This window comes from Culex quinquefasciatus, chromosome 2 (assembly GCF_015732765.1).
Source record: "Culex quinquefasciatus strain JHB chromosome 2, VPISU_Cqui_1.0_pri_paternal, whole genome shotgun sequence".
Lineage (NCBI taxonomy): Eukaryota > Metazoa > Arthropoda > Insecta > Diptera > Culicidae > Culex > Culex quinquefasciatus.
Window position 1 is genome coordinate 38592305 of NC_051862.1, and position 14081 is coordinate 38606385.

Consider the following 14081-nt stretch of genomic DNA (forward strand, 5'->3'; position numbering starts at 1 on the left):
TATTTCAGTGAACGCAGAGTTCACAATCGCAGATTTTTAAAATCAATTATCCTAATGTACTACCTTCATACATTCAACGTTAGCATATATATTAAAATCTAGTCTAGTCATTCGCAGTGTCCGTCTTGGGGTTCGAACCCGGTGCGGACGCAGCGGATGCTCGAACCGGCGCCGCCTTCACCGCCGCCGGTTGCACTCCCGCTGTCGCCCTCACCTTGGCCTCCTCTCAGAGATTTATGTTGGCGTAGTCGGGTTCGTTTTCGCCGCGCACGTACACGCTGCCGTGCTTGGCCATATACTTTTTGATGAACTCGCGGGCTTTGGTCCGCACCGAGTCCGACACGGTCAGTTCGTTGATTGTGTTGTCGCAGTGCTTCAGCTCCTTCAGAAGAACGAAATGCGTGAGCTGGAAGGAAATGGTGACGAACGATTAGAATGGGGACTTGTACGAACGAGCAAAACACACTCACCTTTCTGGCTAAATGCTTAAAGTCTTCCGTGTTGGTGATGCGACCGTTTTGGCAGGTGTCCTTGCGGTACGCCCCCAGATTTTGCACAATAACCCCGGCGATTTCGCCGCGGAACTTTTCCTTGATCTTCTTCGCCTCTTCGCTGTTCAGGTCCAACTTTTTCCGTTTTCCAATCTTGGACGAACTGCTGCTGCCCGCGCCACCGGACGGGCTTGACCGGAACGAACTCGACGCGCCACTTCCATCGCTGCCACCACCACCTGCCTCGGCCAGCTTCGCGGCGCGCTTCTTGCCCAGCCGTTGCTTGACCTTTTGCCACTCCTCGTACGGGGAGATTTTCTTCTTCTTCGTCAGCACGTCCAACTCGTCAACGATGCACTTGTCCTCGACGATCTTGTGCGACACCATCAGATCTGTGTCGTCCACTTCGGCCGCACTCGCCGAGGTCGAAGCAAACGAGCTGCTGAACGGACTGTCCAGCGACTTGTCCAGCATGCTGCGCGCCCGCATCCGTTTGGCCTCTTCCTTGCGTCGGCGGAGCTTTTCTTTGGTTTCCTTGTAGCGCTTCATCTCCATCTGGCCGTACAGCTTGTCCTCCTCCGTGCGGGGCTAGAAGAAAACACACGACGCGTCCGGTTAGCTTGGTACCAACGAGAACAAACTGGAAACTTACGCTGATGACCCGCTCCTGGACCAGTTTGTTGCTGTGTTTGCGCTTGCGGTGCTGCATCAGCTCTTCGGCCGTCTTTTCGAGCGACTCCGACAGCAGCTTCTCGCCGCTGCTGCTGGCCTGCGGGGACGAATCGCCCGCCTCCAGGTTCTTGATCGTTTTCGACAGGTCATCGTTCATGTCGTCCGGTTTGGCCAGCACGTCGTCTGAAAAGAAAGGCGTTTATTAGTGAATCGTTGATTTGATTTTATCTTCTTAGTTGAAACATACCCAGATTGAAGCAGGATTGTTGCTTTTTCTTTTTCTTCAGCCCCTCGAGCTGCACGTTCAGGTACTCCTCCTCAGAGTCCTCGGTGTCGGTTGTGCTCGAGTCCGAACTCATCGAGATATCCTCGTCGCGCAGTCCTTGGCCCGTTCGGTTGGGGTTGACCTTCTTCGGGGGTTCCCACTGGGGCACGCGTAGCTTCACGTGGTAATAGTACAACCGGCCGCGTTCATCGATGGCGAACTTCCACAGCGGCGGCAAGTCCATCGGAGGTAGCTCGTAGTCGTCCGGATTGGTGGGCATGGGCGGGGGCAACACTTTGAAGTACATGTGACTGGGCGGTGTTGGCAGGAGTCGATCGTCCGCGGAGAAGTACTCGCCCGTGGCGGGATTCATCTTGGCCGGAACGTCATGGGGTGCGGTCATGTGGGGGTTCAGCCCAAACTTCATGCAGTTGTTTTCATGCTGCATCCACAGTTCCTTGTTCCGCCGTTCGGCTTCCTCGTGGGCGACCTTCATCTCGAACAGATGCCGACGCTGCTGCTTCGACAGGTTGTCCATTTTGGGCATCGCGATGGCTGTGGAGAGGGATCGATTTCGTTTGTGGAAGTTCAGCAGTTCGCGATCGTCCATCGACTTGCGGCGTTTCAGCTCACGTGATCGGTCCACCGAACGATCCTGGAGGAAGCGACTCGAAGAGTGCTGCCGCTGGGACGCGTCTTCGTCATCACCCAGCCCGAGTGCTTTGTAACGAAGATCGGCCTCACGCTCGTGTTCCTTCATCTGTTCGATGCGCTCCTTCTTCGGGATACGGAACACTTCCTTGAGATTGATCCAGCTGATGAGCAGTTTGCAGCACAGGATTCGAATCTGCGTGCCCAGTCGTTTCTCCTCCGGTGCGTTTTCATCTTCCGGTTCCGGAATCGCAATCGAGTCCATCAAAGCGACTGCCGATGGAATCACCTCTGTCGTGGGTTTCTCCTTTTCGGCGTCCTTCTCCGTGCACGCACTGCTGATGATTTCCTTGAGTTTTCCAAGATCGGCCAGTTTCAGCAGCTCCGGCATATTCTTCAGCACCTCTGCACTGCCAACGACTTCCTGTTTCTTGTCGGAACTCGTGTTGCTGTCGCTGCCACCGCCGTTACTGTCACTCGGCGAGCTGGTGCTGGAAGTTTCCTTCTCCTTTTCGACTGGCTTTTCCTTCTCCTTCTCCTTGATCTTCTCGATTTTGGCCCACTTTTCGATCGTTTGCAGAATCTTGCTGTCCTTTAGCATAGTTTTGTTCGGTATGGGCAGATGGTCCAGCGTGTCCAGGATTTGGATGCGGAACTTGAGATCCTCAATGGACTCGGTGGACTCGCAGATCCAACCGTACAGCAAGCGCAACCCGTGGTAGTCCAGGAAGAGACGCCGACACGGCAGTTCGCCACTTTGCAACAGCGTGAGCAGCCGGCTGCGGGACTTGATGTCCTTGGCGCGTACCATCAGTCGACAGAGCTTCAGCGTTTGCGCTTGGTTCTTCAGACCCGTCTTGAGCAGGTTGTTGATTTCCTTCTCCAGGTCGGGATCGTGGATTTGCAGGCGTCGCTTGATCGGACGTTCGATGCGCTTGCGAACCTTCTTGGGCTTTGGTTTCACCAGTTTATCATCAGCGGTGGGAATGTCCGCGATTGGCTGCTTCTCTGGTTCTCCTTCAACCGTGGGTTTCTTCGCTTCGTCGTCCACGTCCCCGCTAGCGACCACGGCCTTCTCAACGTCCACCTTGGCGGGTTCTTCGGGCACAGATACGGGGATCGCCGGAGTGACCGTTTCCGCTTCTTCCTCACTTTCTTCGACGTCCTCTTCCTCGTACTCGGACTCTCCATCGCTGCCCGGATCGCCTCCGATCCAACCGGTACAATTGTCCGCCTCGCAGTAACACTTTTGTGCCTTCCGGCCGTACCGTTGAAACTGATAGTCAAACGTGACTTCCTCTCCGGGAGAATGTACTTGGTGCTGAAGAATCCGATGCGTAGCTCACCATTGACGGTCCACTTCTGAGTCTCGGCGTTTGCGTCGCACGAGTGGTTGATGAACCGCGAGATGTTTCCTTTGGTGGTGGCGTCGATGATCGCATCGCTTCGCAACGCCATAAAGTAGTAGTGCTTGTTCTTCTCCTTGGAGTACAGTTCTGCCCGTTCGTCAAACTGTTCGCTGTTCAGCACCTCCCCCACATACTCCATTATAAACTCACCCGGAGCGATCTCCGTGCTGGCCTGAATACCAAAGCCCTTCTTTTCCGTTCGAAACACCTGGGTATTCGCGTACTCCAGCTTCTGGAAACGTTTGTTCGTACATCTCTCTCCAACAACGCAACGCGACCCGCACTCGATCATCAGCAGCTTGTTGAGACAGTCCTCGCCACATCCCAACTCCCCGCGATCCTTTTCCTCTTCCGTCAGGAAGCAATCGCACATCATCTTCTTCGCCTCCTTACTAATCACCTTATCACAGTGATACATATTCTCCCGAATCGTCTCGAACCGGCTCAGCTTCTCCTCCATGTCCCGCAGATACTCGTCCGACAGCTCAATGTTGGTCACGTTCACATCGCACTCGCCCTCTCCATCGCCCGTCGACACCACGTTGAAATTGCCCGTCAGCGCATCCTTCAGCACCTTCGACTCAATACCCACCGAAATGGTCGTCTTCTTCAGAAACCGGTCCCGGTCCTTGACCAACCCATGCCCGCTCGTTCGCTGCTTCTGCGAGCTTATCGTTTTGATGCGCGACGAACGCCGAATCGAGCTATCGTCCAGATCGACCTTCTGCTGCTCCTTCAAGCTGTCCATGGTCGAGTTCGAGTTGGAATCTTCGTTGGACAGTTCCTGCGAGGGTGGGGAAATTGTTTGCGCTGGTGGTGCCGGTTCCTCCTCCTGCTTCGGTTCCACCTCCGCTAGCGTAATGTTCTCGAACGCCTTCAGTGCCACTTCCGGCCGAGGACCGGAAATCTGCACGCTGCTGTCAAACTCGTCCGCAATTTGCTGCACTTGCGCGTCCTCCGGTTTGACCTCAGGCTTAACCTTATTCTCGGACGGAACGGACTCGATCGACGAAGCCACGATCTGCAATTCCTCGACGTTCTGGTACATCTTTCGCGATGCTTTCGTGGCAACGCGGGGTGCATCCGGGTGTTCCGGTTCCTGCTTGACCTCGCCTTCGGCGAACTTTTCCTCTTTCACCTCAGGTTTGTCCGCGTCCTGGGGAGCCACACCTTCCAGGAGGCTTTCCCGCTTCGGCTCGTCCTTCGCCTTGTCTTCAAGCAACGCTCCGGCGACACTCTTTCTTCGCTTTCGATGCTGCGAGGAAGCATCCTTTTTCGAGCTGGACGAACCGTGATGTTTCGACGGAACCGGCGACGTGTCCGTTGAGCGACTATTTTCCGGCTTCGCATCTTTGCTCTGTTTAAGCTCCGTCAGCTTCTTCTTGGGAACCTCAACCTTTTTCTCAACGCGTTGCCTCTGCTTGTCCAGCGACTTTTCCTTGGTGCGTTTCGAGTCGTCCGCCGAGCGGTGCTTCTTGATCGGCTCCAGCGCTTGCAGTTCCATGTCGAAACATTTCTTCGGCTTCTCGGGCAGCTTGGGTTTCTCCGGAACGGGCGTGGCAGGCTTTTCCTTCTTTTCCGGCTCCGCCGGTTTCTTCTCGACTGGCTTTCTGTCCACTTCGACGGTTGACCTGCGACTGTCGGCCTTCTTTTCCTCGGGAGCCTTTTCGCGCTTGCCCCCGTCCGACGATCGCTTTTTGTCCTTTTCGCGATCTTTGCTGGACGGTTTGGAGTGGTCACGATCTTTGCGCGCCGAATCTTTGGATCGCTCCCGAGGTTCCTTGACTTTTGTGACTCTTGGAGGAACTGTCCCGATGGGACTCCTTTGCGACTTTTCCGCCTTTTTAGGAGTTTTGGTTTCGTCTTCTTTGCTGACTTTCTTCTCTTCCTTGGGGGCAGTTGGAGTGGCGTCCGCCGGAGCTTCCTCTGGCAGAATGATTTCCTTCGAATCCAAAATAATAACGTCTTCCGGGGATTTGGGAGGCATCTCCGCCGGTGGTTTGGCTGGCTCCGGTTCCTTTTTGGGCCGCTCGGCAACCGACGTGGACCGGGAGCGCTGTTTGGACGACTTGGATCCGTGAGGTCGATTTTCCGCCGAAGAATCGCGCTTGGAGTCCGATTTGGGTTTGGTCTTCTTCGGTGAGGGTGCGGTTGGTTCTTCCGGTTTCTTAATCTCGGCAGTGACTTCTTCTTGGGAGGCTGAACAACGACTGTGTCGATTTTGGGTTCCTCCGGAACAATCGCTGGTTCTTCAGACATAATAACTTCAAGAACAACTTCTTTGGCGGGAATTTCTTCCACCTGCTCAATATCGACCACTTCGGCCGATTTCGATTCCTCGGGCGAATCTTCGTCGAGATCTAGCGAAGAGTCGGGCCGGCTTCGTCCTCGGCGCGGTGGTCCATCGGCCGGGGTTGGGCGTCTTCCGCCACGGATTCGACGCCTACGCCGCGGAATGTTGATTATTTCGTCGGCTTGGAGCACCACGACATCGGTCGGTTCGACTATTTTAACGGCAGTGTCCACGTCTTCCGCGAGCGCCGGTGCGGGTGGTACTTGGGATTCTTCCGGTTGCTCCACTTCCGGTTTGAGATCTGTTGACGTCTTGACGGGTGTGGCCGCATCCGTGGGAGAAACGGTGGTGACTGGAGTCAGCGCAACCGGACTTGGCTTTGTTGTTTTGTACGATCGTTTGATGAAGGTAGATCCTGCAGGTCGCGCGGGCTCTTCGGCGACTGATATCGCCGGACTCGCTTGCTCCGACTTGGGCGGTCTTCCACGGCGCTTAGGAACTGGTTTAATGACTTTTGGCTCTTGAACTTCTGCAATCGGTTCATCGAGTTGAGCTGGTAGTTCAGCGAATATGCAAGGATCGGAGGCAAAGCCGGAAATGGTTGACAACGTAGAGGTTGATGGTCCAGCTGCCGCTGCGTCAAATTCATCATCTGGCCAGCCGTAAAACTCGGTTGGCGACGGAGAAGCGTACTTGATGACTTCATCGTCCGTAAAGTGGCTGCTGTCGAAGTGCAGGGTTAGCGTAGAATCGCTCATATCATCCGGTCCTGGCAACTCTATCGTTTCGTCTGCTTCCAGCTGCTCTGACCAGTCGGCTTTTTTACGGGTACGAACCTCCTTCGGGCCCGGTTTAATACTTTTTCTCCTGTACTTGGTCGCGGATTTATCCTTCTTGCCACTGCTGTAAGTCCGCATTGGTGGTCGAATAGTCAACGTTGGCGAATCTGGACCCAAATCGTCCACAACACTGACCGAGTCCTGGTCACCGATGGAAGAATCTTCGCAAATCGAGACCTGTTCCACCTCTTTGACGTGAGACTTGCGACCACCTCCATTTCCACGGGCCAGCTTTACATCGGAATACGGCACCTGGGAGGAGGGCAGCGGAGCATCTACCACGAAATCGCGGTATTTGTTGGTCACCTTAACCTGCCGTTTCGATTTCCGCGTCGGAGGCTCCGGTTTGTCATCCTGCTCAACCGGTGGTTCCTCCTCGGGCTTCTTGCTGCTGGTCGATGGCTGAAGTTGGAAAGGAAGTTTAAAGATTCAGCTCAACTAAAAATCACAAATTTCTCACCTGCACCAGTTCCACACTGTCCGTTTTATCCACGACCACGTAAAATGTATTCTCTTCGGCCAAATCCTCCTTCGAGTCTACGATTGTTATCGTATCATCGATATCGCAATCCATCGCTTCAACAATACATTCGCCCTTTTTCGACGTTGAGCCCGTTTTCGAGGGGCCGGGCCCTTTAACGATCAGCGAACAGGGAAGTTCGTCTTCCAAATTCACCGAAACTATCTCAACGGATTTGCCACTCTGGGATTCATCGTCCAAAATTTCAATCACCTCCACCATGCCTGCATCACTCGAGTCCTCCTTCTCCACATCATCAACCGGGGAGGATTTCCCCCTGCTTCGCGTAGCCCGAGTCGGAGCGGCCGCTTGCTGTGAAAAAACAAACATCCCATCAATCTACCAAATCAATTCCCTAGACATTTCGCCATTAAACTCACGGTCTTCTTCCGGGGTCCCTTGCGGGCACCCCCACCCCCAGTCGAACTCCGGCCGCCCGACTCCACCGGCAGTTTCTGCAGCAGAACCGACGGACTCAAACTTGCCGCCAGCGAAGCTGGCAGGTCAATTTCATTCCCCGAAGCCATCAGCTCTCGCGGGGATCCGCGCTCCACAACCTCTTCGTCATCGCCGGCCTCCTGCGATGTTGATGTTGACGGTGGTGGTGGCGGAGTCTCCTCCTCGGTCGCCGCAGAGGCGTTTTTCAACGCGATCGAAGTACGCGTATTACGAACCATTTCCGGCGGAAAACACTACCCGGCCACCGAGAAACAGGGGAACTACGCGGCGCGCTGGCCAGTGCTATAAAAGTAAGGGTTTTTCACTACCAAAAGGAATTTACTCAGCTTTTTGGAGGAGCACTGCTTTCAATCACAAATGGCGGCCATCGTTTTTCAGGCCTTCACCCCCTTTCTGTCAAAACAGGTCAAACATGCTGGCAGCTACCAACACAAGCGTGCGCTCGACTGAAAGGATGCGAATCGCGGAGAATGCTGGCAGAATGCATCAAAACAGCGCAGTGAGCCGATACCCGTTGCTGAAAATGTGGCGGGATCGAGGCTGTCATTCTTGCAAAATTGCTGCAGATATTTGGCAGAAATAAAATTATTTTAAAAGTTTTACATTTGGAATCGAGTTTCTTATAAACTTAATAAACTTTCTAGGCATTTTAGCATATTTTTATTTAGTTTTATCACGACTGCAATCGGGATTATTATGGATTTGTCTGATTTTTTTAAGCGGATATGACCTTAACCAGGTTTTACATGAATGCTGTCAGTTTCCTGCCCGCCCACAGCACCTGCCTCCAAAATGTCAAACGCCACGTGATTTCAAACGAATCACCCCCCGTCGTCAGCCAAAAAACCAAACAACCCCCACTCCGCGCCTCTCATCATGTTGTTAGTGCCGACGTCATAATAAAGGGAGCGTTCTTTTATTACGTAACGCAGTAGGGGGGGAGGGGGGGTCGGAGGCCGTGTTACGCTCCATACAAAATTTTTCAAATTTGTATGGAAATTTTGTTACGAGGGGGGGGAGGGGGTCTAAAAGTCCGATTATTCGCGTTACGTAATAAAAGAACGCTCCCAAAAGGGTAAGTGCGTCATTTTCTGCATGAACACTGAAATCAAAAATAATTTAATAATGAATTTTGATTAAATTATGGAAAAATAGTTTGTTTTAAAATTTTGCTGTATTTTTATTGAATATCGATACAACCAAATTTAATTAAAATATATTTATAATAAATTCATACTGTGACCAAAATCGAACCATTCACCCTACTTTTCTTATGTCAGAGCCAGTCTCGGAGGAAATTTGAGAGTTACCAAAAGAGAAAGTTAATTAACTAGCCAAATATTGTACGATAAGTCGAATACACGGGTAGTTTAAGTTTTTCCCGGTGAAAACCTCGATACTGCCGTGCGAATTTAACACCCGGAAGTTGTTTTCCTCTTCCATTTCTCCTTTGCAGAGAGTTTGTGGCCAAGGCCCGGAAGCGATCACCAAAAGTACTGCCCAAATGGATCAAATTAAGCTGCGGACCTGACCACTAGCCAGGAATCGACCAATCCGTTGTTTGTGTATGTGGCTTTCGTTTGTTTTGTTTGCCGTCCACTGTGCCGTATAATTAATTGGCATCGGCCCCAGACTGGTCTGGTTCGCTAGGAAATCTAGGTCATCTCGTCTGCCTTATCATGAGCGTATCGCGACTTCTTCCGTTCAACCTGACGACCTCGCAAAAGGTAAACTGTTCGCTGTTTGTTGATGAAAATTTATCATGTTTATCATTCACGATCCTTTCCAGGTGATTGTCGTTTCCGTAACGGCTGGTATGGCCGTCCTGGGAGTGATTGCCAGTTACCTGGGTCGCCGCAGAACTCCCAAGCCTCAGCAGCGACGGTTGCGTAAGCCCGGTGGCCGGAAGACGCGCAACAGTGTCCGTAGCCCGAACGACATCATTTCGCTGGCGGGATCCAAAGCTTCCGGCCGGTCGTACAGTCCGGGTGGTTCGATTCATGGGCTGTCCGACCGGATGTCGCTTGCCTCCGGATCGTTGGCGGCTGCCGGAGCCGGGCCCATCGGTGGTACGACCCCGTTAACACCCCAACAGCTGGGAGTGATGGGAATGGAAGCGCTGGAAACGGTCATCAGCTACTGGGAGGATGCCCTCACGGGGCGCAACGACATTGACATCCCAAGCCGGTTGAGTGCCGATCAGGAAGAGTTTTGCAGGGAGCTGCAGAACCTGCTAGATGCGGCCTATAATCTGCAAGAAAACGGCGAACTCCTGTTTCTGGACGAGCGCTCGGTGCTCTACAGAGACGATGAGAACAAAGCTACCCAGGCTGCCAGTCTGTCCAACGGACACAGATCTTCGTCCGATCCCAACATGGACTCGGCGGAGAGCTTTGCGTCGGCACTGGATCAGGTACAATCTGGTTGGATTACAGTTTTACATGTCGTCTCATAATTCTTCTTTAGGTTGCAGATTTACGTGAGTTTGAAGATTACGGCGAAGTGTTTTCCGACGTAGAGAACTATCCACTGTATCAGAGCGCACTGGAACTGCTGGACGATCAACCAATTCCGTGCCGGACCATCCGGACGGACATGGTCGGTTGTAACTCCGATGCGGAGTATTACGCCAAGTTGCACTGCATCCGGCTTGCCTTTCAACTGCTTTTTAAAGTAAGTTATTTTAAACGAAAACTGAAAATTATGGTGCTCTTAACCATATGTTTCGCCCATTACAGGACCCAAAGATAAGCCGCTGGGTGGCGGACACCGGTCGCCAGGTGCTGACCGATTTGCTCTGCCTGGGCGACAAGGATCCCAAAGATTTTCTGGTGTCGTACGAGTCGATGCTCGAGTTCCTGCAAAACCAAGACAACTGGCCTGACATCGAGGCAGAGCTCGAATCCCGCCAGGTGAAGGCGATCACCTTCTACGACATTGTGCTCGATTTTATCATTCTGGACGCATTTAGGGATCTGGACACGCCGCCCAACAGTGTCCTCGCCGTAATCAACAATCGGTTCCTGTCCAACAGCTTTAAGGAGACGGCCCTGACGACCGCAGTCTGGTCCGTGCTGAAGGCGAAGAAACGCCTGCTCAAGTTCCCGAACGGGTTCATGTCCCATTTCTACTGTGTCACCGAGCAGTTGTCGCCCCTCATGGTCTGGGGCTTTTTTTGGCCCGGACGAAGATCTAAAGGAAGTGTGCAAATACTTCAAGGACCAAATGGTCGGATTCATGATCGATATGTACAACTTCCAGAAAATGCGGTACACCACGGTTGAAGAACTGGCGGAGGATATTCACTCCAATATGCGGATGAGGGTTAACAATATAGGCGTTAAATTTAGCCAGTAAGCATGTGCGAGACACTTTTTGTATCGTTTTGGTTGAGAGTTTTTAAACTTTGATTTTTTTTAGTTTTTGTTAGTTTTAATTGTTTGGCTGGAAGTAGTTTTAAACCCGGCAACTACGTAAACCGCGTTTAGTAAACCTTAATAAGTAATTGACTTATCCTAACCGAATCCGCTCAAGGCGGTTTGGATTGTTGCAGAACAAACTACGAACTAATTGTATCTATATATAGGGAGCCCTGTTTTTTTGCTATTAAATAGTTGAGGTAGTTTTAGAGAGCATACAGTTCCTTACAATCACGCGTAAAAATAAACCCTTTGGTATGCTGTAAAATAGCTAAATAGATGGTTTCATTCATGGAAAATATCACTTTCAACCAGCTGTCCTCATTAGTTTTCGTTGTCATTGAGCTTAACGTGGTTGACCGTAATTTCTCGATCTACTATCGACAAATTACGACTGACGTTCGAAAAAATCTTGATATGTGTTTGAAGCTTGTTCAAAATTCAAAAGTTCAAACATTCCGGACCTATAAATTCAGGAATTCAAAAATTATATATTCAAAATTTTAAACTCAAACAAAATTCCAAAAGTTCAAATGAAAAAAAAACACAAATATTTCAGAACTTTCTAATTTTTTAATGAATATTATTAAATTTTCATTTCATTTTATTACATTTTATTAGGTTGCTTTAACAATTACATTGGTGCAGTTGTTATCCTGAGCTGAGATATGGACTACCTTTCAACAGCTGATTTGTTCAAAATGAGGAGAAAGTTTACTGGTACTAAGGAGAACGAATTAGACAGAGAAGGAAAAAAATTGCAAAAATAACCTTCGAAATAGCTAATAGATGTGGGATAGTTAGAGGAAAGGTATTATAAAATTTGAATTTTAAAATTTCTTAAATATTGTGTGGATTCGTTAATTCGAATTTCGCTTTGTCCGCTAATTCTAATGCTCGCTAATTCGAACGTATTTGAAATGCTCCAAGCACGTTGTTTCAAGTTTTTGACAGCTGTTGGAATGACTAGCAAATTCGGGTTCGCTAACTTGAATGCAATTTTCATTCGAATTAGCGAATCCGCTTTGTAACAGTTATTTTTCAAATTCCCAATAATTATATATAATTATAATGTATAACTATTATATAATTATTATCTATAGATATTTTAAAAACCTTGAAATTTTAAATCTTTATTCATTTTTACTAATTTTTAATATATATTAAATAGCTTAAACTTTGTAAATTGTTTTTGTTTAATTTATGATTTTTTTTTAATTTATTCTTTTTTTAAATATTTTGAAATTAATCATTCTTTTACCATCATTTATTGTTTTTTTTAAGTTTTTGAAAATTTAATTATTTTTTTGATGTGGTTATTCTGTAATTTCGGAATATACTCGACCTGCAGCAGCTAAAGATTCGTGTTTTCCCAAAAACTCTAGAATTTTAATTTTAAAATTTTCAAAAAATGAACAATCCCTGGGCTTTGTCATAATGAGTGTCATAGGTTTGATGCTTGTTTGGCAAAGAGTATGATTTGATTCGATGTGGAATTAAAATCGAAGTGTTCAGTATATTGCTGAAGCTTCCATTTTTACACATGGACACCACTTCATGCTGCGAGAACCCACTTTGGCGTAGTCTCAGGGCTTAATCGATGGCCGGTAAGCTGTCATCGAGACAAGGAGGTTCTCTGATAGTGGAAATATCACATTTGTACAATGAAACGCTACATATGTGATTTTTCCCTATCTTAATGTGGGTGTCAGGTTAGGATGCGGGTTTTTAAATATTTAGTTTTTGTAGAATTTAGGATTTCAACTATAAATATCAACTTTTTATACTTTGCCTTTAGTTATTTAGGGACAAAATTAGCAACAGTGAATTTAGTAATTCTATCAGAATCGGTGATTTTCATTCTAACCATTATAATTTGTCAAAATTTTCATAGAGTCTCGATCAATCAATAGTGAAATGATATCGGACTAAATTCGTTGATCTGTTGAACTAACGGTTGTCGGATTATGATTGTATCGACCATTGTTGCGAATCGAGGATCTACTGGAATTCTGACGAACAAATGGTCGTCTTTTTCAATTCACGACTTGTAAAATATCAACTGTTATTTTTTTTTTTTTTAAAAGAAGCCAGACAGGTTTTAAAAGAAACGTTTTTTTGGTTAATAATTAAAATGTCGGGGATTTGAGATAAGAGTAGCTTTCGGATAGGTTGCTTTAAATCTTGTATTCAATTCAAGTTAGGTAGTTATCCGCAAATGAATATTAGGACTTATATGAATAATTGAACATTTTGGACTTATGAATAACACACAACTGTGCATTTATTCTAGAGTCAGATCCATACAGCGTCAGTGTTTATTTGGTCGAAGTGTACTAATTCATTGGCAGATCTGATTCTAGTTGTAATGTACGACAAGACTACTGACGGACGTGACAGGACGAGGGCCCAGTTTAGAGGTTTCGACATCAACGATGTGCGGCTGGATCACCCTCCCAAAAAAAAACAAAAAAAAAAATTTCTAAAAATGAACAATATTAAGAAAATTTTGTGGATCGAAAAATAACGATAAAAGTTTTGAATTGCAAAAAATTGGTTAATTTAAATTTGGTTAATAATTAAAATGTCGGGGATTTGAGATAAGAGTAGCTTTCGGATAGGTTGCTTTAAATCTTGTATTCAATTCAAGTTAGGTAGTTATCCGCAAATGAATATTAGGACTTATATGAATAATTGAACATTTTGGACTTATGAATAACACACAACTGTGCATTTATTCTAGAGTCAGATCCATACAGCGTCAGTGTTTATTTGGTCGAAGTGTACTAATTCATTGGCAGATCTGATTCTAGTTGTAATGTACGACAAGACTACTGACGGACGTGACAGGACGAGGGCCCAGTTTAGAGGTTTCGACATCAACGATGTGCGGCTGGATCACCCTCCCAAAAAAAAAAACAAAAAAAAATTTCTAAAAATGAACAATATTAAGAAAATTTTGTGGATCGAAAAATAACGATAAAAGTTTTGAATTGCAATTTTAACTATATCTTTAATTTCAAAAATACTAAATATTTTGGAAATCTCCCTCCCCCCACCCTA

General features: G+C 48.0%; 2 protein-coding genes across 2 annotated transcripts; one reads left to right on the forward strand and one right to left on the reverse strand.

The window, feature by feature from the left end:
• Nucleotides 1–64: 64 nt before the first annotated feature.
• On the reverse strand, nucleotides 65–7997 carry LOC6037826 (probable histone-lysine N-methyltransferase CG1716). The gene is given in 8 exon segments (XM_038258331.1): nucleotides 65–406; nucleotides 471–1079; nucleotides 1144–1346; nucleotides 1411–3387; nucleotides 3390–5358; nucleotides 5361–7022; nucleotides 7081–7452; nucleotides 7521–7997. Coding segments are annotated over 8 exon segments (7269 nt in total). The 5' UTR covers nucleotides 7818–7997; the 3' UTR covers nucleotides 65–226.
• Nucleotides 7998–8869: 872 nt separating this feature from the next.
• On the forward strand, nucleotides 8870–11294 carry LOC6037827 (mitoguardin). The gene is given in 6 exon segments (XM_038256167.1): nucleotides 8870–8942; nucleotides 9056–9326; nucleotides 9389–10012; nucleotides 10066–10272; nucleotides 10338–10769; nucleotides 10771–11294. Coding segments are annotated over 5 exon segments (1497 nt in total). The 5' UTR covers nucleotides 8870–8942; nucleotides 9056–9278; the 3' UTR covers nucleotides 10957–11294.
• The last annotated feature ends 2787 nt before the right edge of the window (nucleotides 11295–14081 follow it).